Source organism: Labrus mixtus, chromosome 10 (assembly GCF_963584025.1).
Source record: "Labrus mixtus chromosome 10, fLabMix1.1, whole genome shotgun sequence".
Taxonomy (NCBI): domain Eukaryota; kingdom Metazoa; phylum Chordata; class Actinopteri; order Labriformes; family Labridae; genus Labrus; species Labrus mixtus.
The window spans coordinates 4,926,869-4,953,068 of record NC_083621.1 but is presented as its reverse complement, the minus strand read 5'-3'; the positions used below and the strand labels follow the sequence as shown (position 1 = coordinate 4,953,068).

Below are 26,200 nucleotides of genomic sequence, written 5' to 3'. Positions count from 1 at the left end.
TTTGCAACAGCAAAGAGGGTCCGACAGGTTTAAATAAGGGGACAAACAACACAATTAAAACAATGAAAATCTAGGGATGAGAGAGAGCCACATCTCTTTAAAATGCATCAAAATTGCATTAAAATGCATTTTGATCATTTAACCACTTGTTTCTATTTCTTTTACTGCTCTTACCTTCTTATTGCTGTTATCTTTTTATTTGCTTTTAGCTCTTTTAGTTTCTTACATCTTTTTAAATCTTTGGTCCTCTTGGTCTCAGCTCGTGTTGTTGGGTTCTTGTGATGGTTCTTATGATGGTTCTTGTGTTGCCTGGGTTCTTATGGTGGTTCTTGTGATGGTCGGGTTATATATGTCTGTTGGGTATCGTGCACTTTGGGTTATTTTCTGTTGAATTGTATTTAATTATTTTGAGTATTTTGCATTTGTTATGTTCTTGCTGTTGTTTATGTTCTTCTGTGTTTGGTTTAGTTTGTTCTTGTTTGTCAAAGCACTTTGTAAACCTGTGTTTTTAAAAGGTGCTATAGAAATAAAGTTATTATTATTATTATTATTATTATTATTATTATTATTAATAAAAAAAAGATGGGAGTACCAGATATTTTCAGGCATCAAATGCTGTTATATATAAGTTTACCTTAGTAAGAAAGCCATCAGAGTTTAGAGAGCAACAACTACTTATCTAAAGTTGCACTCTGCAGGATCACCTTCAAACAGAAAGCTAAGATTTGTTTTTCTTAAGAAGCAGACGGTTGTTGAATCAGCTGGTTTTTTAAACCCTTGCTTAAGTTTGATGAGTCAAAAAGCGGATTTCTAAACCTTCTAAGGGCTGTTTGTTTTATGAATTTTGGATTATTTTCAAATAAGACAGACCAGTTCTCCAGCCGTTGAGCTTGGAGTGATTTAGTTTATTGATTTAAATTATTGCCTTGGTCGTGGATTATGAAGAATAGCATGCACTTCACAATCAAATTACTGTATAATATATCGACCAGGATGGACATGCACATGCACAAAAGAAACAAAAACAGTAACTGTGATGGGACCAAAACTCAAGTCCATGGAAGAACAGTTAGAACAAAACCAACTTGTCAAACTTTAGAGCCCACAGCAATATAAGGTGTAAGCATGATACCAAAGATATGACCACACACACTACATGGTCATCTACATCACACACTAAGTCTACACATATAGCAGAGTACTGTATATAAATAAATCTGTCAGCTGAGGGGACAAGAGAGACGTAATGGGCAACAAAACCAGTTGTGTACTTAATAAATATATATATTTTTTATAGATATTAAGAGTATTTGTATTTATCTTTTGAAAATCAGACCACACTAAAGTTCACAAACCCAAAAACCACTCTTTAAACATGAACAGGGATTGAGGTAATCCCTTAAGAAAACACAACAAACTTAAAAACAAACAAACAAGTGCCTCTCAGAAACTTTTTTTTCTCTCTCCAAAATGATTATTATTTACATGCTGAAGTTTTCACTAACCGACAGCTTGGCCAGCCAGGAACCAAAGCCCTGCTGCAACAGGTACGCTCGCAAAACGTTCTTGGCCTCCTGGTAAGGCTTGGCCATCTTCTGCAGCGACAAAACAAACAATAGAAAATAAGATGAACAACAGTGATTGCTGCGGAGAACTTCTATAAATCAAACGCACAGCAGTGTTAGTAAAAAGACAATTTGATTGTCAAATTGTGTTGGAAGGAGTTCAGAGTCAGCCTCACAATGAGAAGGAAAACAAAGTTATCTTTGAGGAAAGGACAACTGATAGCAAATAAAAAAATAAGCAAGCTTTATGATTTAAGCAGACACTAATTCACTTGTGTGTTTGAAACTTGAAACTTTAAACAAACATGCAACACAGTGTGTCCGAGCTGTAATACAAACATTATCAGAGGTGTGTGTGGGTTTGTTACCTTGGCTTCTCTGTAGGAGCCTGTGGCCAGCAGGTCCTGCCTCTGCGCCTCTTTGGCCACCAACTTGAAGCGGTGCAGCATCGCCGCTTTGCACAGGCGGCTCGCCAGCGCAGAGCCGCTCTTAAAGGGAGATCTGCGACAAAGATGGTCAAGTGTTAAGACGCAGCTTTGGTGTAATCAAAAGACAAAAAAAGCGAGCAAAACAGCATGAAATTAACAGAGAGTGGATCTTTACACAGCTGACTAAGACGTCAACTTGTCAGGGCGAGGAACACTTCTTCTGGTTGATCCTTGTATAGCTTATGGTCGGTATTAAGACGCTTTAAAAGGCTGCAATGTGTCTATTTTGAAACGACTGTAAACCAGCCACCATCCATTTACACATTTCTTATTTGTAATTTCAATTGCAGTGACCCAAGGTATTTTCTACATCGATGTGACAGATTTTTTTTTATGTAAAATAATGAGTAATTTAGTAGAAAAATCTTAATAATTTGAGAATGAGAACAGCACCAAATCAAACATACACAGACTGCTCAGGGCTCGACATTATAACTGGCCCGGATGAATGATTGACAGAGGCCAGTTGATTGCACGGGAGAAAAGTTTCAGCCACAGTGGCAGACAGCTGGAGGAGCTGGAACACACTGCAGCTAAATTTCCCCTTAAAGTTAAAGACTAGATCCTGGTAAAGATAAAAGTTCACAAAGCAGCTTAGCCCTTAAGAGAGCTCCTAAAGTAAAGATCTAAGGATGAAGAGTTTCTCACAGAGAAGAAAGAAGGAGAGATTCCAGACTAGAGACTCTTACAGTTACCAGCATGGTGAATAAACATGAGCACATAAATATAAGAAAAATACACAATATTTTTATAATTAGAGCTCAATTAATTAAATAAAAGTTGTAATTTAATCTTGCATCAGAATGGTTCAAGAGTAAATTGGTGACTGTAATTGGTGACCAGTGATCTCTGAAAACCAGTGGCCCGGAGGGCCAGTGGCAAATTTAAGAGTCATCCTTACTCCTCCACTGTTTTGCCCTCCAGGCCGTCCACCACCTCCAGCGAGCTGTCTCCCTCGCTCCAGTTGATGCCGTAGGTCAACTGGCTGCTGTGGGGGCTGTTTGTAGCCACAGAAGGCACCAGGCTGATTTGTGGCCTCATCATGCAGTAGAACATGGGCAGCTGGGGGGTGATGCCCTCCACACGCTGGTTCACTGAGATCTCCATACCGCGAATATCACTGCAGCCACTGTCACCTGTAAGATCACAGAATTTAGTGTTTTAGAAAATTGTGCATAATGTCTCTAGAAAGCGCCTCTTATCTGGTCTAATCTCTTGTTTTATCAGAGGAATTTTCATTTCACTATGATAGGATTTGGTACCACAAGTTAGACCAATCAGATTGCAGGACTCTTTTTTTCTGTCAAACAAGTTCAACAACTGTTTCTTTGTCCTTTCTCTGTTCCTGAGATGATTATAGAGAGTAAAGTGCATTAGTCAGGATTTGAGATATTCAGTTTAAACTGCCATAAAGAAGTCCCTGCCTTTCATCAAACAGACAGCAAAATTTACTTTGTTCCTGACACACACATGCAAAACAACACATTTTGGATTTCCCCCTATTTCCCCCCCTTTTTAATCATGACTTTGAACAGAGTGGAGAACAAAAGTCACATGGAAAAAAAAAACGAAAAACATCTAACGCCTTCATCTTTTTTTTGAGAAGCTGATTGGAAACTTGAGTAGGATATTTTCAAACTGCTCTGAAGGTTCTGTTGTCTGACGGTGACTTCATTGATGGGGAATTTGTCTACTTGTCTGCCCAAAATGTAAATAGCTCAACTCATCAAGCCGTCTCATTACAGCTCTGAGTCAGCATGACCTATGGGCCTATTTTTAGGGTGGATCATTTACTTTAGAAAGTGTAAACCTTCTCTGTTTGCATATCGTGATCTCACCTACTTTGAAATTCTTGGAAAGCTCGTTGCTTCTTTTGGGCCTTCCCTCTTTCACACACGAGATGTTTGAATTGGATTGCACAATTTTTTTAGCATGGACAGATCCCAAGTACTTCTGGCTGCAAGTGCCCATGAACACTGTAACTCTTTACAGCATGAAATAAAAAGCAGTGTGTTGCAGCCATCACTTAAACTTAAAAACAGGATACCAGCTCAAATAACTTTTGATTACTTACCTAATAGTTTACTACACTGTCTCACTGAACACCCCAAATAAAGAAGTATTGTAACTCCATAGACATGTTAAAGGAAATTAACTTAAAACAAAACAAACTGATAACTATTATTGATAAAGCCTGGCACTGTACGACTGAATCATTTACGACGCCCGACCAGACCTTGAGATTGACGTGCTCACACTGTACGACCCGATTGTCGGGCACGGCCGGAGAGCTCACACTGTACGAGTGAAATCAGGACGGAGCGTTGACAATTGTTAATAAAGTTTCAATTGAAAAAAACAAAGGACGACGGTTGGTGAAAGAGAAGGAAGTGGAAGTTGTTGTAGGATATAGAAAAGTTGATACAATCGTAGATATATGGATACAAGTTTCAGAAAAGTGCTGCACTGATGATCTGTACAGAAACCTAAAAAAAAAGAAAAACACCGGTTTGCGTCCTGCCGCTGGTCGCCATGACGACAGTCCTCCCTTGTCTCTCGTGATTATATTGTAGTCACACACAACTTCTGCCGGACCCTTTCATGACGTAATCATCAAAATTTTAAATTCTAAATATTAAACATGTTTGAAATAAATCGGGGCGTCCCTGACGATCGCTGGGCAGATCGGGGAAATGTTAAGATTGGATCTTTGTACCGCTCACACTACGAGATAATCTGAACAGATAATCGGGTCCGAGCCGCCTCGAGTTGGGAGAGACCCTGAGATTGTCGGGAAGGAAGAATCTGAGCTCAAATAAACCCAATTATCCTGCAGTGTGAGCCACGATTAAAAGAATTCCCTAAAATAAAAATAAAGTGTGCAGGAGGAGGGGGTGACGACGTTTACATCACCCGACCAGTGAGCGAGTGTAGTCCAAATAATGAAGAAGCTTTATTCTCTGTTTTGTGTGCTGGTATGGTCTTAAAATTGTTTGTCGATACTGAATAGGTCATGAAGGAAAAAACATTCATGGTGTCAGAAAACTCTGTGTTTTCCTCCTGTGACCCTCCTCTCATTGTGTCAGCAAATCTTGACAAAGGCGCTCCATTCGACTTGTGGACTTGCCTATGAGGATGCTTTCAACATAGACGGGCTCGATAAAGTGGCTGAGCAGGGCTCCCTGGTACCCGAGCACCTGCCACTGGGTGAGCTTGTCCGTGGCAGACATGCTGACCACCTTGGGAGCCGCTGGGTCGAAGGCCGACGAGAAAACCGAGAACACCTTTTGAAAGACAAAACAAATCGATGTGTGATTATGCAGCAGCAGCAGTCAGTCAGTAGTGAGGGAAAAGTTGCATTGTCCCGTTTACATAATGACTACCACACCTTGCCCTCCACTGACAGGTGGAGGCTGATCTCGTTGTTGACTTGCCATGCTGAAATGGAGAGCGGGTTCAGTCGCCTGAGGACAGCAGCACAGAGCAGAGAGGGAAAGCATTTTAAACTTTGCATTTTCAGATATTAGTCGAGCTCTTTTATCCAGATTTGGCCTTCGTGTGGCAGTAAATATAAGCAGCCACAGAAAGCTCAGTGCATGACGCAATAAGCAGAAGACCAAGTTTCTAATGTTGTGACTAAAGCCTGGCTCACCCTGCAGGATAATCGGCCCGATTTGAACTCCGATTCTTCCTTCCCGACAATCGCAGGGTCTCTCCCGACTCGAGTTTTGCTCGGGGCGTACATTGTGAGCACGTCAATCTCAAGGTCTGGTCGGGCGTCGTAAACGATTCAGTCGTACAGTGTGAGCTGACATGCCCCCCCGACTTTTATACAATCGGGGAAAAAAAATCGCACAGTGTGAGCCAGGGCTTAATGTCAGTTTCAAGATCTGCTTCACAAAAAAACAAACTCTTAACTAATGGAAGAAGGCGATGCTCAAACACTCACAGCTGTGAGGGGACAGCGGCACCTTTAGGCAGCTGGTTCACATAGAGGTGGAGGGTGATGCCGTTTCTAAGGCTCAGGAGGCCGCTGATGCTGCTCTGCTGGAACAACGACTTCTGTGTCAGATTGGCCGTTTTGCTGAAGAACATCAGCAGGTGCCGGTACAGAAACCTGCCAGAACAGTTATCAAGTGCACACATGTACAAGTAGTGTCAGACCTGTTAAAGAGGTTAAGACCTATCTGACAAAATTCAAACAATCTACTTTAGCTGAAGAGAATCCAGTTGAGCATGAGCTAACTTCAGAAAAGCTAAAATTCACACATTCAAATATAACATTTCCTGAAATATAAATAAACACATAGCTTTCCAAATTAAAGCCAGCAAAATGTTGGTAAACTAACCTCATAAGTGATCTCCTTGCAGTAACCACAGCATGTGAATCGTGCACTATGCGTCCGCAGGAAGAAGCACTCTCTTTGGTATTGAAGTTCCCGGTGCCGAAAGCGACCACCTCACATCCGCTGGCTACAAGGAGAGAGGCGGTGAAACAGAGGGGAAAACAGCTTATAAAAGATAAACTTTATTGATCCCCCCCATTGGGGGAAATTTATTTGTTACAACAGCTCAAAAAGAGAAGTATAATTAGCAAAAATAGCAAAAAGTTAAAAAACAAACATATTTACATTAAAGTCTTTATATGTGATTTTTCACACTTAAATATAATAGAAATCAAGTATATCCTCTGAAAATAACTCTGTGAGTCATGACTGTCTACAATGGGTGTAACACCCGAGTCCCACTGTCTGTGATGTTTTCAGAGTTTTCAGAGTCCTATCTTCACTTTGTTTACATTGCCGGGACGGCCGGCTGACTCCTCCCCTCGAGTATAAAAGTTGTTTAATTGAGGGACTAGAGAAAAGAAGAATAACATACTGTACTCACTGCTTAACTGTGTTTCTAGATCACGCTCATTTCAGGTAAATTTACATGCAGTGTGAAGATACGAGCAGAATAAAGATCGCTAGCATTAGCATGCTAACACAACAATGCAGCGCAAGTTGTTTTGGTTTCATGCTGGTGCTCAAGGGCCACATCTGCTGGATCAAAAAATCACATATGAAGCCTTTAATAATTAAATAAAGCAAGAAATTACAATAGAGATAAAATAATCCTAGGCATATACTATAAACACTTTCATTTGTGGAAAGACAAAGGACAGAAAAAAACACACACAGTGTGTAGACTTACTAAGCTGGTTGTCATTCAAATGTTAGTTCGAGACCACTGGTATTTTTTGTCTGCAGCGTGTGAGACCGAGCAGGACATTAACCGGAGAATTCACCTCGAACCAATGGGAGTGGGGAGTGACGTTTATATACTGTGACTGCTGCACGGTGCATAGTGTCTGCACGCGACCGCTACGCTCTCTGTGCATGCAACGTCTGCATTAAGTTTTCTTTTTGCCAGTATGTTGTTCTCCACTCTTTTGTTGATATTGTGATTCCATTTAACTAAACATAGCATTGATATAAAGACAAATATTGTCATGATGCTGTTGCTCTGTCCGCTACTTCAGCATCGTTCACTAAAAACTCCTACAGATCTCTCCTTGTTTGAGATTACTTACAGGTCTGAATGATGAAAGCTGCTGTGGTTCCAGCGCAGGTAGAAAACTCCGGGTGGCTGTTCATCAGTTTAGTGAGTTGATCGCGGACAGCCTGCGGGATCTGCTGGTTCACAGAGTTCTTCCTTTCTAAACAGCAACAAGGACAACCAAGAGAAAATTAGAAAACATAACCTTAATGAGAAAGATGTGAAAAATGTGTTGCACCTCCTGATGCACCGCCTAGTCCAGACTGTCCTAACAGATTAAAATTCTTACACTTGTCCTTCATCTAGACTTCAGTTTTCTGAGGTAATAAAGTAAAAAAAAGGGTCATTTTCTCACAAAACTTCCAAACAAATGACATCGACGAGCGCAGCAGTGTTCCCAAAATTGAACTATTTTCAGCTTCACAAAACAGCTGACTTTACGTTTTAGCACTCAGGACGCCGAGTGCTAAAAAACGCTGAACAACACTGTTTTATTTGTTGGAAAAAATGCTGAAAGATTGCACAGGTTTTGCATCACGATTGAGGTACTTTTAACTTGAAGACTGATCTATACAGTCTCAAGAGTAAAACGCACATCTGGACTGTCTGTAAACACTTCAGTTGTGTCACCTGAATCTGAGGCTTTCTTCTTCTTTTGTTATTAAATGAAAGTTAATAAACAACTTTCAAATGCTCTACAGCAACCGACTGGTGATAGGACCGCATCCAAACCAGGCACAAAAATAAAAATAATGGAAAAGAGATATATCATAAATGAATGTTTACCATGAGTCATCCCTACTACTGACCAAATAATGAGGTTTAATGTGTCTGGTTTTAACTATGCTGTCGTCTCACAAACACTCATACAGAAATAAAAGAATTACCGTGAACAGCCCGACAATGAAGAGAGTCAGACACAGAGGGCTCCTCTTTAACGGGCAGCGGTGGAGGGACACCTGAGGAAAAGAAAACAGCACAGAGATGCATGATGATCCAAGCCATCACACATAAGAAACCACACTCTAGTTAAGCGTTTAGGGCCTTTCAGACAGGACGCTGAGCAGAAGGGAATCGCACACGGGCAAGAAGCAACGGTGCAAGTTGCTAGGTTACCAAAACAATAGTCGGGAAAATAACTACTTTTTGGGTGCAGAGTATGGCCGTGTTCACACTTGACTTATTTTTTCAGAAAAAAAGCGCTGCTTTCGCCGCCTTTTGAACACTTATGCGTGAGTGTTCTGTAACCTTAACAACAGGATCGAGTCTGCGGTGCAACCGCGCCGGAGCACAACGCATCAATTTAGCACAGAAAAGAACAAATGGGACGGGAAGTCAGACACCGATACGACATTAAAACATCCGGTTTATTTTCAGAATAACACCCTCCGTTTTGACGGTTCAGATAAACGACAGTTTGTGTGTTTGTTTATGTGTTTATAAGGTTTTTATTGAGTGTTATACCACGAACATCGTATTATCTTGTGCTGTCGTGAGTTAATCTCTTAAATTACCGCGGAAACTCCTTTGTCTCCGTACTCCAGCTGTCCGGCTGTGCTATCCGTGCTGCAGACTGAGAACGCAGCCGGTGGGTGTTGACGGATGAGGGTGCACGGACCCGTAACAGACCGGAGCGGACACGCAATGCACACATATCTGGTGGAAGTTTGCCGTTGTTGGGCACCGGTAACTAGGGACGCAGGTTACTACTCGTCCTGATTGGTCAGCTGCCAGAAAGGCGCTTGACGTCACCCAGCGCTTTTCTGAAAAGTTGAAATAATTCAACTTGAAAAGGCGTCCGCTTTTTAAAAAGGCGTCATCCTTTTTCCTTTTTCCACAGGCTTGTATGTAAAAAAGGCGCTGGCAGTTGAAAAAAGAAGTCAAGTGTGAACACGGCCTATGTTTGTAAAAAAAATCTAACATATTATAACAGCATGTACTCTAAGATTAAAACAAGGAAACTACTCTGGTCAACTTTAAGAAATAATCAGAGTCTTGTATGGAAACAAAAGATACTTGAGTCAGCACTAGACCCTGACCTGATGCCTCAGGGAGGACAGAACTTTGACTTTCCAAGGTGGGCAGGAAGTCCTCCAGGGCGAGGACCGCCGCTTTGAGTCGAGCTTCCTTTTTGGTGATCCCCATGCCAGTCTTGTACTCGACGCCGTCGATCACCACACAAAAGGCAAAATAAAATCCTGGTAGGTTACCTGAGAAAAACAAGAGTCAAAGTCAGAGCTCTGGTTGTGGATGTGTGTTGCAGACGACACAGATCCATGATAGAAGATTGAAATAGCATAGAAAAGTTATTTCTAACAGACACAGATATATGCAGAGGATGTTTACCTGTGGTCTCCTTTATTTCCAGATGAAACTGTAAAGTCTGGGCGAGTTGATGGATCAGAGAAATAGCGTTTGTTTCCCCGTCCCTGTATCTGTCAATCAGTGTTTTGGGCGATATTTTCGACTTGTCATCAAAACCTTTGTTGGAGAAATAATGAAAAATAAAGATTTTATAATTTCTATATAACTGATAAGATGGCTATCAAAAATAGACTTCATGATGAATGACCTGCAGAAGAAACAAATAATCAGAAATCATCACAAGCCACGGTTTGGGTTTTCAGCCGAATGATTACTTGAGATGTGACATAAATGTCTGATGAGTAAAGGTGGGATTCATTCAAGCAAAATCCAATAATGCAACTCACAATTTTTTGCTTTCCATGTCACATTGTGGTTGACATCTCTGCCAGAACCGGTCGAGGTAGCCGGAGGGTCGTGTGATTTTGTCAGTCCTGAACTTGCAGGCAAATTCTTCATGAGGATGTGTGCAAGGCACGCTCCTCTAGAGCCTCGAAATGATCCACCAGCTGGGAACATCTTGAAGAGCTTTCAGGACTACAAAATAAAAACAATATCACAAAAAAAAAATATTACACCATGTTTCACTAGACTGATAAAGAGAGTACTTTATTCCTCCTTAATGGGAAATGTGTTTGTAATAGCTGCTTGATTAAAATTCAATAAATACAAAACTATTAAACTAAAAAGGTGCAGATAGAATCTCAAGGTGAGTTCATGCATAGCAGGTTGTAATATTTACACATTAGAATATTTAAAAAAAGGGCAAAAAGTGCAAATTATAGTCTGATGCTGAAGATGCTTTTGCAGCATGTCAATAGGGTTCTTCTCCATGGTGGTTCACAAGCTTTAAGCCTTAATGACATATCAACATGGATGCTGTAGAGTTAGCATGTTGCATTTTACTGCCCTGAATGGATCTACTTTTACTGAGACTTTAATACCTACATCCCAAGGAAGCTACATTTGTATTCCGCCATTTTCCCCTAATAAGTAATAAGACGTCCACTTTGTTAAGTCTGCAGGGTCATGCACCAAAATGTAACATTATTTAAGATGCAAACATCATTATTTCTCGGTTTTAATTAACATTAGCTTTCGTTTTCTGTTTTCCTGATGTTTTGAACTACAGATTTAGCTTTAGCTTTAGCTTAGTCTCCCCTAAAATGATTTTAAAACTTACCACACACGATATTCTTGCTTACTTCTCCTTCAAATTCACAGTGGGATGCTGTGGGTTCGAATTTCGATTTTTTTTTTTAAAACAAACATGTATATTAAAAACGTTACTATTTGTGTGATATTTTATTCTATTTAGTTTTAAACATGTTCGGAGCTGAGGTCTCACCTTGCACTGTCATCCGCTGATTGACGGCGTGCAGAGATCGTTTGTAAAACAAGAGTACCTACACTGTTGGAAAAAAGGTGATACTTTTTTGGGGGGCGAACTTTCGACACAATGGCATGCAGCCTAAATTATTTGGTAGTGTGTCGAGATATTACAAGATGATAGTAAACAGCGATTGATCCCAAACTTACGCTCATCAGTTGATGGATTGAGTAAACTATTTTAATTGATCTCAGTTTTCTTTTAGCACCACAGTCAGAATGAGGAGTGGTTTTGAATGAACTTGGTTGCCATAAAAATCCATGTAAAAAACTAATGATACCATTATATGCAATGGTGTTGATAGAAGTAACCTAAGTGATTTTGAAATGTGTAAAAGTCATATTTTTATTTTTTATTTTATTTTTATCAATATTGTAGTTTTTTTTGATAATTTAATCACTTGTTTCTATTTCTTTTACTGCTCTTACCTTCTTATTGCTGTTATCTTTTTATTTGCTTTTAGCTCTTTTAGTTTCTTACATCTTTTTAAATCTTTGGTCCTCTTGGTCTCAGCTCGTGTTGTTGGGTTCTTGTGTTGCCTGGGTTCTTATGATGGTTCTTATGATGGTTCTTGTGATGGTCGGGTTATATATGTCTGTTGGGTATCGTGCACTATGGGTTCTTTTCTGTTGAATTGTATTTAATTATTTTGAGTATTTTGCATTTGTTATGTTCTTGCTGTTGTTTATGTTCTTCTGTGTTTGGTTTAGTTTGTTCTTGTTTTTGCTGTTTGTCAAAGCACTTTGTAAACCTGTGTTTTTAAAAGGTGCTATATAAATAAAGTTATTATTATTATTATTATTACTATTATTATTTTTATATCAATCACCCTATGCCATGGTTCCCAAAGTAGGGGTCTACAGCAACCAAGACAGGGGTCCCGAGTGCCTTCAGAAAAAAACTAATAACAATTTTAAATCATTTAAATTTGTATATTTTACCTAATATTTTAAAAGTATGTCAAAAAAAAAGTTTAGTTTCAAATACAACCATATCATTCAGAGAACTCAAAATGACATAAAAATACTTAAAATGTAAGTTTGCACTTGAAACTAACATTGTAGGTGTCTGCTGCTCTTTACACATAAAGATGCACACAACTGTGTCTATTTATATATTTTTGTATACGTCCACTTTGTGATATTCAAGTCTCCGTATGGAAATGACTTGTATTCTGCTTCTAGACTTTCTTACAATAAATTATGATAATTGTATGGTTTAAAGGCTGTTGTATTTGTTTGTACTGTTCTTTTGTGTCACCAGTGATTAGATAGGCCTGTTAGTGTGGCTGTGCGCTATGTTATACAGTATATGCCTTAACCACCTCCAGGGACAGTGGTAGTCCCCAGTCTCGAGCGTCCTTACTTGGCCCTGTGCCATACTTCACTATCCTGTTGTGGGAATAAGCAAATTTAGAAATATTGGTGGTAAAAATTGTACATTATTTTTTTTTTATTGTGCAGGATAGCATTTTTTTTATTCCTCACCAAGCAGCTAACATGACTGCTTTCTCTTACAGTGAATGACCGATATCAGATAACACTTAGTGCTTCTTAATGTGGGCGTGTGAACCTTTCACAACTGGTCTAGATATTGACAATATGGTGTGACTATTTTATGATGTCACCGTATGTTTATTTTTAGACAAAGTGTGTGACTTCATGTTGAGCAGAGGCAGTGGAGCCCAGAGATACCATCCTTGTCTGCATTTAAAGTGCAGTAACAAAGTGTTCATAGCATTTTGTTTTAAATATGATGCTGAATCAATAGACTGTATAGACATGGATGTAGTCTCTGTTTCAGTTTCTGGGGTGATGTCGGTCGTCAACCTAGTAACAGGCAAAGAGTCAGGCCTATGAATAACGTTTAAAAATAAAATTGATGACTTGTAAAAAAAAAAAAAAAATTCAACCTCCCTACAATGCGTGCTGATAAAGAAACGGGCTATTCCGACCAAAATAATTTTCTGAATCAAGCCGTAAACATTTTTATTTCTGCTGTCAAATTGGCATTTCAATATGGGGTGTGTGTGTGACTTCTTCGTGTTTTGGAGCCAGCCTCAAGTGGACACTCGAGGAACTGCAGTTATTCGCTTTTTCTGCATTTTCATTTTTCAACGTCGGAGCTTGCCACTTGTGCTCCATGGGATCCCCCAATGCTTTGCTTTGAGTCAAACTTCATATCTACGTAAGCCTTGTTTTCAGATCACACGTATCTGAATCATGACAACATTCACAATCATGAATTGCAGCTTTGTTTCATTTCAGTCACATTGTGAAAATATTCATCAAATCTGAGTTGCAGGCAACGATTAAGTCATTTTCAATAAGGCTTTTAAAATTTACAGAAATGGCTCGAGCTTGTTTTTTACACGCAGCATGCATTTCCACCAGGGGGCGTTTTTGCTAATTGTCAGGTTTATTATAGCCTATATGTATGAATCACCTATAATGATTAATCTTCACAACATTGTAATTTACACAAAACACAGAAAGAAAACTGTAAAAATTAATCAAAAAGGCATTTCCTTTGTTCATTGAGTGTCTAAGTTGTGTAAACTTTAGTAGGTCATTGAAATGGGGCTTTGCTTCACCTCCCTCCCCCCCGGTGATCTGATGACGTGCTGTGGTATGTCAGCACACACAGGCAGCTTCCTCCTCTTCTTAGACCTACATTTGTGACGACAGAGACTCGTCTGCATCCTCACTATATATGATGAGCTCTACAAACTTCAGAGTCATTTTCTTCTTTCACTTCAGTCTCTGTGTGTGCGTGTGTCCTGCAAGTTACTGGTTTTAAAGGTTAGGAATTCCCCTTCACCTAGATTAACTTAAACAAATGGGGGCTCGTCCGGCCGTTTGGTTCCTGTCGTGCAACATCGTACATGAGTTAATTTGTTGCATGTTTGTGTTGATAAACTAGATCCAGGATTTACCCTGTGTGTTTATGACAATGTTGGCTTATATGATCTATCAGGTCTTGATGGTTCTTGTGCATCTACCTCTGGATTGTGTAGGTTGAATTTATTTGTTAAAGGTCTGCTTTATGATTACAGTGGCAGTGTTCTTTTTTCCCCATCTTTGTGAGTAGATGTTGGGTTAAGTGTCTTGGGTGCTGTGACGTTGTTTTGAAGTGATCTCCCTGGTTAGTGAGGGAGTGGGACAGCTGGGCTGATTTATTCATCCTTCCAACGGTTCACTCATTTGTAATTCATCCTTTATCATGTTAGGTAATCCTGGGCAGAGACCTGTTCTCTGTTGGGGGTCGGCATGTCAGGCCTGTTCACAGGTCTGATGTTAAGTCTTTAAAGTTGCCTCGAGCCCGGCACGCCTCAGAAGATTGTCAGGTTCAGTTAAAGTAGGCAGGTACCAGGGAGAATTGCTTTTTGATTACTGCACTCAGGAGCTTGCTTGTGCTGCTCACTTGTGGGAGATTTTGCAACTTGGGTCACATTTGATCGGTTCATGTTTCTCAACCTAATTAAGTCTGTTAAAAATGCGTAACTTGGAATTGTTGTCTGCCTAACCCGTTGTCTTGGGTAGGTTTTGTTTTTCACAAGATCTAAAGTGCTTGTTTTTTGGCACATATGGAAGGATGTGTCCACATGAAATTGTTTGTTGGCTCTTTTTGTTTTCTAGTTCTTAGAAAAGGAAGAATTTGTTTGGTGGTTGGGAAAGAAGGAGTAGCATTTGTCCCTGTTTTGATATTTTCATCGCTTGGTTTGAGTGACATCTGATGCAATTACAGTTTTGAGACGTCTGCATTTTTGTGTTTTTCAAATAATAATAAAAAAAAAATCATTTCTGATGGAAGAAATTTGGCATTGAGCGATTTTGGTTAGATTTTTTTTTTTGCATGATCAGGAAGCAGTTTCTGAGCTGGGAGCTGGAAATTTAGTCAGTGAGTGGTTACTCTGGATGTTAAGTGTTGCAACGTAAGGTCTAGCAGTTTTCGGTAAAAGGCACTACAGCTCATGTTCTTTGGATTGGTTTGACGGGGTGAGGTTTGTTTCTGTAACAGCCTTTTGGTGCTTTTGGATAGCGTGACCTTGTTTCGGGAAAGTGTCTTTAATTGGAGTTTCGTGAAGGCAAGGCATTGTGAATGCTTGTCTAGCTGCAGACTGTTTGGTTGGCCATTTGAAAGACATACTGTCTGAAAATATTTCAAGTTAAACAGAGTCCTGATGGACAGTAGGCGGAGTCAGGAAGGTTATTAGTTCAACTGGGTACACCACAGTCCATCAGGCAGATGGCCAGACCGGTAGTGGTCATCATTTTTTTTACACGATTCAATGAAATATTTTCACACAGTATGTCTTTCAAATGTCCAGCTATCTAGCCACCAAAGTGTCCACAGACACATGTGCCAACCCAAATAGGACCATGTTACAGAAACAAACCTCACCCCATCAAACCAATCCAAAGAACATGAGCTATAGCTCCTTTTACCCAAAACTGCCAGACCTTACGTTGCAACATTTAACATCCAGAGTAACCACTCACTGACTAAATTTCCAGCTCCCAGCTCAGAAACTGCTTCCCGATCATGCAAAAAAAATCTAACCAAAATCGCTCAATGCCAAATTTCTTCCATCAGAAATGTTTTTTTTTATTATTATTATTTGAAAAACACAAAAATGCAGACGTCTCAAAACTGTAATTGCATCAGATGTCACTCAAACCAAGCGATGAAAATATCAAAACAGGGACAAATGCTACTCCTTCTTTCCCAACCACCAAACAAATTCTTCCTTTTCTAAGAACTAGAAAACAAAAAGAGCCAACAAACAATTTCATGTGGACACATCCTTCCATATATGCCAAAAACAAGCACTTTAGACCTTGTGAAAAACAAAACCTACACAAGACAACGGGTTAGGCAGACAACAATTCCAAGTTACGCATTTTTAACAGACATAATTAGGTTGAGAAACATGAACCGATCAAATGTGACCCAAGTTGCAAAATCTCCCACAAGTGAGCAGCACAAGCAAGCTCCTGAGTGCAGTAATCAAAAAGCAATTCTCCCTGTTACCTGCCTACTTTAACTGAACCTGAACTGAACTTAACATCAGACCTGTAAACAGGCCTGTACATGCCTGGATTACCTCGAAAATAACAAATGAGTGAACCATTGGAAGGACGAATAAATCAGCCCAGCTGTCCCACTCCCTCACTAACCAGGGAGATCACTTCAAAACAACGTCACAGCACCCAAGACACTTAACCCAACATCTACTCACAAAGATGGGAAAAAGAACACTGCCACTGTAATCATAAAGCAGACCTTTAACAAACAAATTCAACCTACACAATCCAGAGGTAGATGCACAAGAACCATCAAGAACTGATAGATCATATAAGCCAACATTGTCATAAACACACAGGGTAAATCCTGGATCTAGTTTATCAACACAAACATGCAACAAATTAACTCATGTACGATGTTGCACGACAGGAACCAAACGGCCGGACGAGCCCCCATTTGTCAAGAACTGGCTCGAAGTAAGTGACAAAGGAAGGGTATCACACATGAAACAAGGTTTAAAGGAAGTTAAATTATTATCAAACTAAAGTTAAAACAATCATAATTAGGTAAATCAGTCATGAATCCAATGTATGGATGAGTGTCGTGTTGTGTTGTGTTGTAGAGTGCGAACAAAAACAAACCAGTTGGTGGAGGCCTGAGAGAAAGCGAGGGGAGAAAAGTTAGACTGGAAGCCACTTAGCGGACTCAGGTGTACCCAGTTGGACTAATGGCCTTCCTGACTCCGCCTACTGTCTGCCAAACCAGGGCCCTTTCTGAATTGTCACAGTTCAGCAGTCAGTACTTTTCAGTATGGAGTTTCAGTATACTGAACTTTCGTGGTCATTCAGTGGTCATCTTTTGGGTCCACCTCAGTATACTGAACATTTCAGTATGGATACTAGCTTCCGGGTTTCATGCAGTATGGATCGGATGCGTGCTTTCAGGAAATGAATTGTATTTTACCCACAATGCTGTGCGAAATTAAACGTAAATCGTCACGTCACGTCCGCCTCCAAATCAAAACAAACGAGCGTGGATTAATTGAATCAATTTTTAATCTAGAGTTAAAGTCCCGACTGAAATCACTACTTTAAATTAACAACAGCAAATAAAACAAATATCTGCATTATTATAAAACCTTTCCCCCTCTATTTAAATAATGATTTCACTATTTCAATGCGTCTTTATTGGTTTATTTTATATTCTGTATCTTACTGTCTTTCATTTGTACTTTCCTTTATGTACTGTATGTTATTTAGTTATTTAATCTGCCTTTTACTTGATTTACATTGTGATATTGTTTTTTGTTTACCTGACTGTATATGCACATTACTCCTATTGAATAAAGCTAAACAAAAAAAAAAAAAAAAAACGGGTGAATGCGGCCGGTTCTGGAAACGTAAATGACGTCACTTCCATACTGAATGAATCAGAAGAAGTAGGAACAAATATGTGCTCTTGCTTATGTCACCTCACCTGGTTTTACTGTTTTTCTACACTCTCCACCTTTGATATTAATTGTCTCAGACAATTAAAGATAAGACAGATAAGACAGACACTGCTGATTTAAAAATATATATTTAAATGGAATTTAAACATCATAGAAAGCTGCATTTGAAGCCAGAAAAAAGGCGGTGAAATAATTGTTGCACCATTGAAACTGAGCTTATGATGTGTTTAACCACTGAGAACCCTGATGTATGTGTGCAATGCAACGTTCATATTTTTTTTTTTGGAATCAATCAGTTTATATGTAATTCTTATTCAGGGTTCAATGTCTGATCAATGCAGCAAGACGTAGTAAAGTGAAAGTAAAAGTGCCTATCCCTTTAACGAGTTTTCAACATTGTCTCTGTTAACCTTTCATTGCACTGAGCATCATACGCTGATGAGAGGCAACATGGGGGCGAGACAGAATATGTTCCTATTCCCTACTGCAGCAGCATTCTCACTATTGTAAGTTAAAGTTACACATATTGTATTGTCTGCAAAAGACTAGCCATTCAAATTCTGAGCTATAGGATAATAAGATAAATCAATCTCATAGCAAAATACAAATTGTCCAAAAGCAACTTAGCTTATAGCAGAGAGGCAAGGATCAGGACAAGTCACACTTAATCAAACACAAAGCTTGACATTTCAATTGTATTTATTCAGCATATAATTGCTGTGTTCCACACTATGCATTACACTGGAGCAGTCAGGTGTGAGGGGGTGGCAGCCGGTGGTTAGGGGCTTCAGTCGTGCTTCCTCGCAGAGAACAGTCAGAATCGAAACTCTTTTGTATGTTAGAGGGTCATTTTGAAATGCTACTGGCCTCAGTGTTTTCCAACACCCCCCCCCCCCCCCCCCACTGGGGGCAGTGATTAGCAATAATGAGAGCCTAAAAGGCAAAATGGAACAAGTAGATCACCCGTCAAGTGGAGATCACCACAGGCACAAATTTTACACCCACGCACGCTGCAGGGAGTTTAAATCGACTCCTCTAATCAGTCACACATGAAAAAGGGAAAGGACACGGTCTGAAATGACTTTGCACTCTCCGTCTTCCTGTTAATCTTCCCATAAGCAGCTATGACAAAGGAAAAAGATGAGTCATTCCACGTGAGTGTGACCTTAACAATAGCACACGACTCAATGCAGTTTTCCTGTTATTAAAGATAGTTTTTGATGTGGGCAGAAAGTCTTTGTGCATTGTGCCATAAATAAATAAAAATTAAGCCAGTAATAAGGAATAAAATATTGAATAGATATGAGCTGGAGCAGTGACTTTCTGTTTTTCTGTTTGGTTATTTCTTGCCTGACGGTCTTGGTTAATCTGTTCCCACGGTTCTAGAAATAGACACAACAAATATTCATCTTTCCACTTTGGATTGTTCAGTTATTGTGTCAGAGAAAAGGTTGTCCATTGCGGGGGTTGTTTTGTTCTGCACGGAAAAAAAACACAACTGTGTATCGGAAGTGAAAGCATCCGCTCTGGAAATATTTGCCGTTAGTAACAACTTGCTGCAACCTGTCACCAGTTTGGAAAATATTTAGCCCCATGAGAAAACGATTGAAGAGAGTGCAAGGAAGTACCCACATTGAGTGACATTTTCACGTCCTCGCTCACCTGAATCAAAGTCTGCTGTATCTTGATGATCTTTATTTATTTTCATGAATAATATGTCTCATGATAGCAAAGTGCAATATTGAAACAAACAGTGCAATAATCTTGATAATGTGTGTATATATTCCATCTGACTCTTATTCCTGTAAATATTTATTGTACCTATTATTGATATCTTACTTATATTCCTATTCTATTTGATTAATGTTTTTATTTCTATATTTCTACTGCTATATTGTTTATTTTGCAGCAACTGTAACGATCGAATTTCCCTCTGGGATTAATATAGTATTTCTGATTCTGATTCTGATTAGTAGACATGCTGTGATTGCTTGGTGGGATTGATTGCCCCAGAAAAAGGATGGGGGTGATAATCGGGGCGGCTGTGGCTCAGTTGGTAGAGTCGGTCGGAAGGTCGAGGGGATCGATCCCCAACTCCTGCAGCAACATGTCCGATGTGTCCTCGGGCAAGACACTTAACCCCAAGTTGCTCCTGCAGCTTCGTCAGCAAATGAATGTGTATGAATGAATGAATGGGATTAGTTACTTCTGATGGTCTCACATAGCAACCACTACCATCAGTGTGTGAATGTGTAGGTGTGACCTGCGGTGTAAAAGTGCTTTGAGTAGTCAGAAGACTAGAAAAGCGCTATATTAGCGCTTTATCATATAAAAGAACAGCGCTAAGTGAAATAAACAGATCCTCCATTCACAAGCCGTAAGTCTCTGTCTGACTGTTTAAGAGCTCTTGCTAGCAGACAAGCTAATGGCACATGTATGAAGGGGGGTGTAGTGTCAATCTAACTGGAGGGAATTTTAAGTCAATTCCAACTCATGGTGGGTAAAAAAAGGGAATGTCCGCCGTTAATTATGTTTGCAGTATTTATTTATCAACAATCTTAAAAGCACCAATAGGCCTATACTGCATCAGACGAAACCAGCTCATAAACATAGAGAAAGTCTAAACGCGCCGGACGACATCTTCACACACTCATGGTTGAAAAACTGTGTGGCTTCCACTAATTCCCTCTCCCCATTCACGTCTGCAGCAGGAAACGTCCACACAACCAACCGCACACACAAACCACAACGCACATGAAATTGGCGACAACAGGGGGTATGCTAGGCAGTATGTCATGTTGCTTTGAGATTCTTGAGAAAACAATAGAAGCAGACGGGTATTGTATATTTAAATCAATCTTCCATGGTCTTTAATTTCCCCAAGCCCATGGTTAAAAAAAATAAAAATCCTAGCAGAAGTCTAATATTGAACACACACTTGATGCAATTCAAGCTATAAGAAAATCTGCATGACTTATTGATTCAGTAGTAGCATGCTTATTTTGATGTCTATTGCTGATAGTTGAACTGCAGCTTGTAATCACATGTGTGGTACTTCACTTTTAATACAGCAGAGGGCAGCACAAGGAAAGAGATGAAAGTTAAGATGGAGCCCAGACTGAAGGTGGAACTCTTTTCTCCAGGTGTAAAGTCGTTTTCTGTTTGGAACACTTGTGAGTTCTAAGGATAACAAGATGTCTGAGTGTTGGAGGGAAGTAATTTACCCCTGCTCCCCCTTACCTTTGGATTATTATTGTAAATCTTAACAGAGATACATTTAGTTTAAAGTTTGAAGTTCGGTAAACATTTTTGGGGTTATAATTTTGGATCAAAAGTTTCTCTAAAAACATGCAGCAGTCTTTGTAAAGCAGCCTCCATTAAAAGTTATTCACAGTATTTTGTCAAAGCAAAGGGAGCTAGTTTGGGCTGCACTTTTTTTTGCTCTGCAGTGAACAATTTGGCCTCAAGAGTTTATAATTCATGATGAGCATTCAAACAATCCTGCTCTCTAGACTCTAGTGTACACACAGGCATTGTGTCTGTTGATATAGAGCGCAACACTAACCCACTTTACAGGACAAAGTGCCCCCCATACTATCAGAAACCAGAGCCTAGCGCCCCACGGCTAACGCGGCATGTTAGCTGTGACAGCGCCCCGCCATTGACAAATAACAGCAGCTCTCGTCTGTATAGCCTGCTGGTGCAGTCGCGTTTCAGCTGCAGCTCTCCGATGCGTCTCCACAGCCAAGATTGAATCTTACCCCATTCATTAGACTAAGTGGATGAGGCTCTCTAATAGGGGCTCCCTTCCCCTCAATAATTGCCGTTGATTGGCGTAAATTAGACCCTAGTTGCCAGACGAGTGATTCTCGACGACGATAATCTGATTCCCAACTCAAACTAATAGGATTTTACTCTGGCTTTGGCCTAATGTCCGTCTGCAAACTCTGGCTGTGGCCCTATGCCCCATCCAGCCGACGTCCTCTGGATCATATCTGGGGCCGCAGGCTGAGCTATACTTGCAGCGATGTATGGATGCAGCAGGGGTCGGGGGGTCGGGTCATCGCTGTCCTCGTCCCCCTTCGCTCTGCACGACATTCTTGGCATCAATTGGTCATTCATGCTGTGTCACTTACATCATCATGGGAACATGCCGGAGAAGGAGGCCGGGAGCACAGAGCGGATGTTGGATGTCTTCACTTGACACGTAGCTCCAGTTTAGGCCTGGGTACTCAACGGTGAGACCTTTGAGATGTCAGATTTTGTTTTTAACCCAGTTTGAACATCGGAAACTTTTTGCAAAAAACAGATAAAACCAAGACTCCTTCTCCAGAAGCAGTGATCTACATAATAGTAAATTATTTGGCTAAACCCTGCTTCAATGTAAAAAATAAAAATGCTAGTGTAAATTAAATTAACAGTATTATAGAAGTATAACAGTGTTATACTATAATGTTAATAATATAATGACTAAATGTTTGGAAAATAGTCCATCCATATTTCTGTTCCAAACCTACACATGGTTAAAATCTCACATTAACTGGAGAGACTTGTGAATGGTACCAATATAAGATCCCTCATTAAGAAAACTGAAAATACCAAATGTAACAATACTTTTATAGTAAGAGTATTTTGCATATATTCCAATGGATTCAATCATTTTAAACTCAAATCATGGCCTCATGTAGGGTATTCAGATGGCTGATATTGTCCTTTCACATCATACTCGGGCTGGGAAGTATAAGTGACTTTCAAATTGTTCTGTTGTTTTGTTTGAGGTTGCAAGTTACAGAATCATCATCAAACATCTTAGGTTTCAGATTGATCAGCAGTGGTGGTTCTAGACCACTTTTACTGAGAGGGCCAAACTGGGGCCAGTTGTTTTGTCAGAGGGGAGCATTAAACCCAGGTGAAAAATAGGCAAAGATGATCGCTTTAAAATAAATATATAATATGTCAAATTACAGCGCACATCATTAAATACCATGATTTATATTTGTTTCAGTAACAGAATTTAATACTAGATTGTGAGTCCGGTTGTTGAGTCAAATAGTATACTGTGTACAGTATGTGTTAGGGGGGGGGGGCTCTTCCTTTTGGAGAGGTGGCCACAGGGGGGGGACCAAGCTCAGTGTTAGAGGGGCACTGGCCCCTCTTGGCCCCTGCCTAGAACCGCCCATGTTGATCAGTAATTGAAAAGGTATTAAATATATAGGAACAATCTAGACGGAGATAAGGACATATATTTGTTCAAAGTGAAACTACATGTCTTATACCAAATTAACAGAAAACAAAAGCATCAAGTAGAGTCGGTCGTCTCTCACCAAGAAGGTCGGGGGGTTCGATCCCCAGCTCCTGCAGCCGCATGTCGATGTGTCCTTGGGCAAGACACTTAACCCCAAGTTCCTCCAGCTGCTTCATCTATAGTGTATGAATGTGTGTGAATGTGATGAGTTAATACTGATGGATAATGAACTGCTGCCTCTGAAGGCTGAAATAACAATGGAAGAAATGAAAGAAGTTTCTGTGCATGGACTGGCTCAACAGGAGTCAGGTTTAGCTGTCAGCTTGTTCATCAGTGTGACTGATGTTGGAAGGAAGGAGAGCTTAAAACCTACCTGAAGGTAACATTTCATAGGGAACAGAATACATGTATGTGAAGGGTCACTTGTGGTTTTCTGTGCCCGTCTAACAACCTTAACTTCATTAACGCCATGCAGGGACGACTCTCATTGCTTTTTTTTAATTTCATAGTTTAACTGAACATTTAGTATGCCGGCATCCCGTTTTCCTGATAATACTTTCAAGTACTGCTGTGTAAAACCATAACATTAGTGCAAACACCAAACAGTCTTGTATCTGAGCGAGCCTGGCACAAAGGTGATCGACACGGGTACACCAGGTCAGTTTGTTTTCCATGAGCACACCTGTGAAATCACACAGTTGTTGATTATCTCAGGGTCATGGGCTCTGACCTCTCCGGGGTCAGATATGTCTTATTTGGTTTAACACTGGTTTTACGATCAAATTGAGTATTTAAATCAAATGTTCATGTTAGCTAGGGATAGGTTGAAAGCTAACGTAATCTATCAAATGTTAGCTTATAGGCACTATAACACTACGTTGTCTTTCTGTTTTGGGTCCTTCCAGGTTTTTAAAATCCATTGTCTTTCATTCTCAGATCAATCAGGGAGCAATGAAATTAAAGAAGGACTCAGATTTATCGGGGTTTGAATGACTTGTAGGCTTGAAAACATTATGCCTGCATCCGAGCCTCAAACTTAAGAAGAAAATGGCTGCCATGTAAAATCGGTGGATTGCTTCCTCCTTTTCCTGAATGATTTGCTGTTGTATTAAAAAAAGAAAACACCACCCTTCTTCTTCTTTATCCATCCAATATGTCACCTGTCTATGTACCTTCATAACAACATGGATGTATTCGAGGAGCATCCTGAATGTTCCTTTGTCATCGAGTTGATAAGGGGACGGTGCTACTACTAAGGCCCGAGGACTAATGAATCTCCACTCCATTACGGCTGAATCGGACAGATTGCTCTCCCGGAGAAATGAATTGAGTTTTTTGTATTTGTGAGATCATTCTCCCTCCATTAACTGCTCTTTATCCCGTCTCTTCATCACAGGCAAATCAGGTTAGGCAGCCATGATTAGCTGGGGTGGCCTCCCTTTTTAAAAGGTAATTGGGTTTGGCGGCTCAGCTGATAGTGCCATTAGGACCAATAAAGGCTGGGCTTGGCTCATCGAGTGAAACAGATTCTTCGGCAGCAGATGGCAGACGGAGAGAGAGAGAGAGAGAGAGGGCTCTGATGCATTGACGACGAAAACAAAGTTTGTGTAACCGAAGTAGTTTGGGGGCTTCCTTGCCCCATAAAACCTCCCCCCCCCCCCCCCCCAAGCAGCTTAATATTTTTGTCTTAGAAGCTATGATGGCATCTTCACAGGAGAAAATTACAGCTTCTAATATGCCGAACACTGATTAGAAAACGACTCGGCCATTAGAGTGTTGGGTATTTGGTATTGGGGTAATTAATCATTTACACTGATATTTGATAATGGTGTACTTGAGGCTATGATGTCAACAAGAACAAGGGAGGGGCGGGACTTAACCTGCATTCATTATATGGAATAATTGGAAGAACGAGTTCCCAACTGGGTATATTCACAAGCGTCCCCTTAAATTAGAACAAAGACTCGTACAGTTAGAGAAAATATTATTTAAAAAAATTAGTAAAAATTGTGTGCAAGATTAGATCAGAATATCAGAATACAAAACACTGTCTTTGGGGTCATCCATGTTGTTGCCACACTATGAGACTTAGAGCTCATTGACACTCAAAAATAGAGTTTTCAAGCAGCAGGAGAGTCAGCGAAAAATAAAGTCCAAAAGGTGCAAAGTTGTTGGACTTGTATATGGAAACATGATATGGTGATGAACAATGGAAAATACAATACACTCAAATATTAATCAAAACAGAAAAACATGATATCAACAAAACGGCAAGAAACAAGAAAGTTTAGATAAAATAAAGGAATTGTGGAGATCATTTCAATTCTACAATTCCCTTAGCAGACGCTTTTATCCAAAGCGACGTACATCAGAGAGTAAGAACAACACAAGATCTAGAAAAAAGGGAACAATGTCAGTAAGAGCAAACGATCAGCTTTGAGTCTGATTGGACACACGGGTGCTGACAGGAAGTGACCAGAGGCAAAGCACAACATTGAGGGCAGTTCTTGAGAGCTCTAATCAGTATAGAAACCATCTTATAAGTCGTCGTTATCAAACAAAAACCATCGTCATGACCATCATCGTCATGAATAATATGGAGACCATCATCATTAAGTTAGTAGGTATTCATGAAAGAGCTGGGTCTTTAGCTTTTTCTTAAAGGTGCAGATCAATTGTTTTTTTTCAATTGAACTTTTTCCATCAATTCAAATTTTACAGATTTTTTCTTTACATGCAAACTGTAAAATAATGAATATTCAGGTATAGTCTTTGCAGAAAAAGCTGGATTAGTTCCATAGGAAATGAGACAGTATGAGGAATACCTGAATGCAGAGAAAATCAAATTAACGTTTAAGACGTCTCCAATGCTGAAGATCATTTTTTTTAAATCTACACTCTACATCCTAACCCGCTGCTACGTAAAACTGCAAATCAACGGTTGATAAAGATCCATGATGTCAACAAAGAGGGGACAGTGCGAGCAACAATCGATCCTTCCAACTGTATCGTCTCCTGTCATCTGGACTAAAGGAAAGGTGAACTTGGCAATTCCGAGAAATCCCTGCAAAGCCACAGATAACCTTACTGCATCTGGGGCTCCGTCCTATAGGAAAAGGTGCATTAGTG

The 26,200-nt window shown here is 40.0% G+C and overlaps 1 protein-coding gene across 1 annotated transcript; it reads right to left on the bottom strand.

The window, feature by feature from the left end:
• Positions 1-890: 890 nt before the first annotated feature.
• Positions 891-11,205, bottom strand: adad1 (adenosine deaminase domain containing 1 (testis-specific)). The gene is made up of 13 exons (XM_061047669.1): positions 11,142-11,205; positions 10,306-10,495; positions 9,941-10,075; positions 9,634-9,804; positions 8,482-8,553; positions 7,629-7,754; positions 6,403-6,526; positions 6,003-6,170; positions 5,442-5,517; positions 5,181-5,337; positions 2,955-3,189; positions 1,934-2,066; positions 891-1,595 (listed from the first exon to the last, which is right to left on the bottom strand). The coding sequence occupies exons 2-13, from the start codon at positions 10,475-10,477 to the stop codon at positions 1,482-1,484; spliced, it is 1,683 nt and encodes a 560-aa protein (XP_060903652.1). The 5' UTR covers positions 10,478-10,495; positions 11,142-11,205; the 3' UTR covers positions 891-1,481.
• Positions 11,206-26,200: the final 14,995 nt, after the last annotated feature.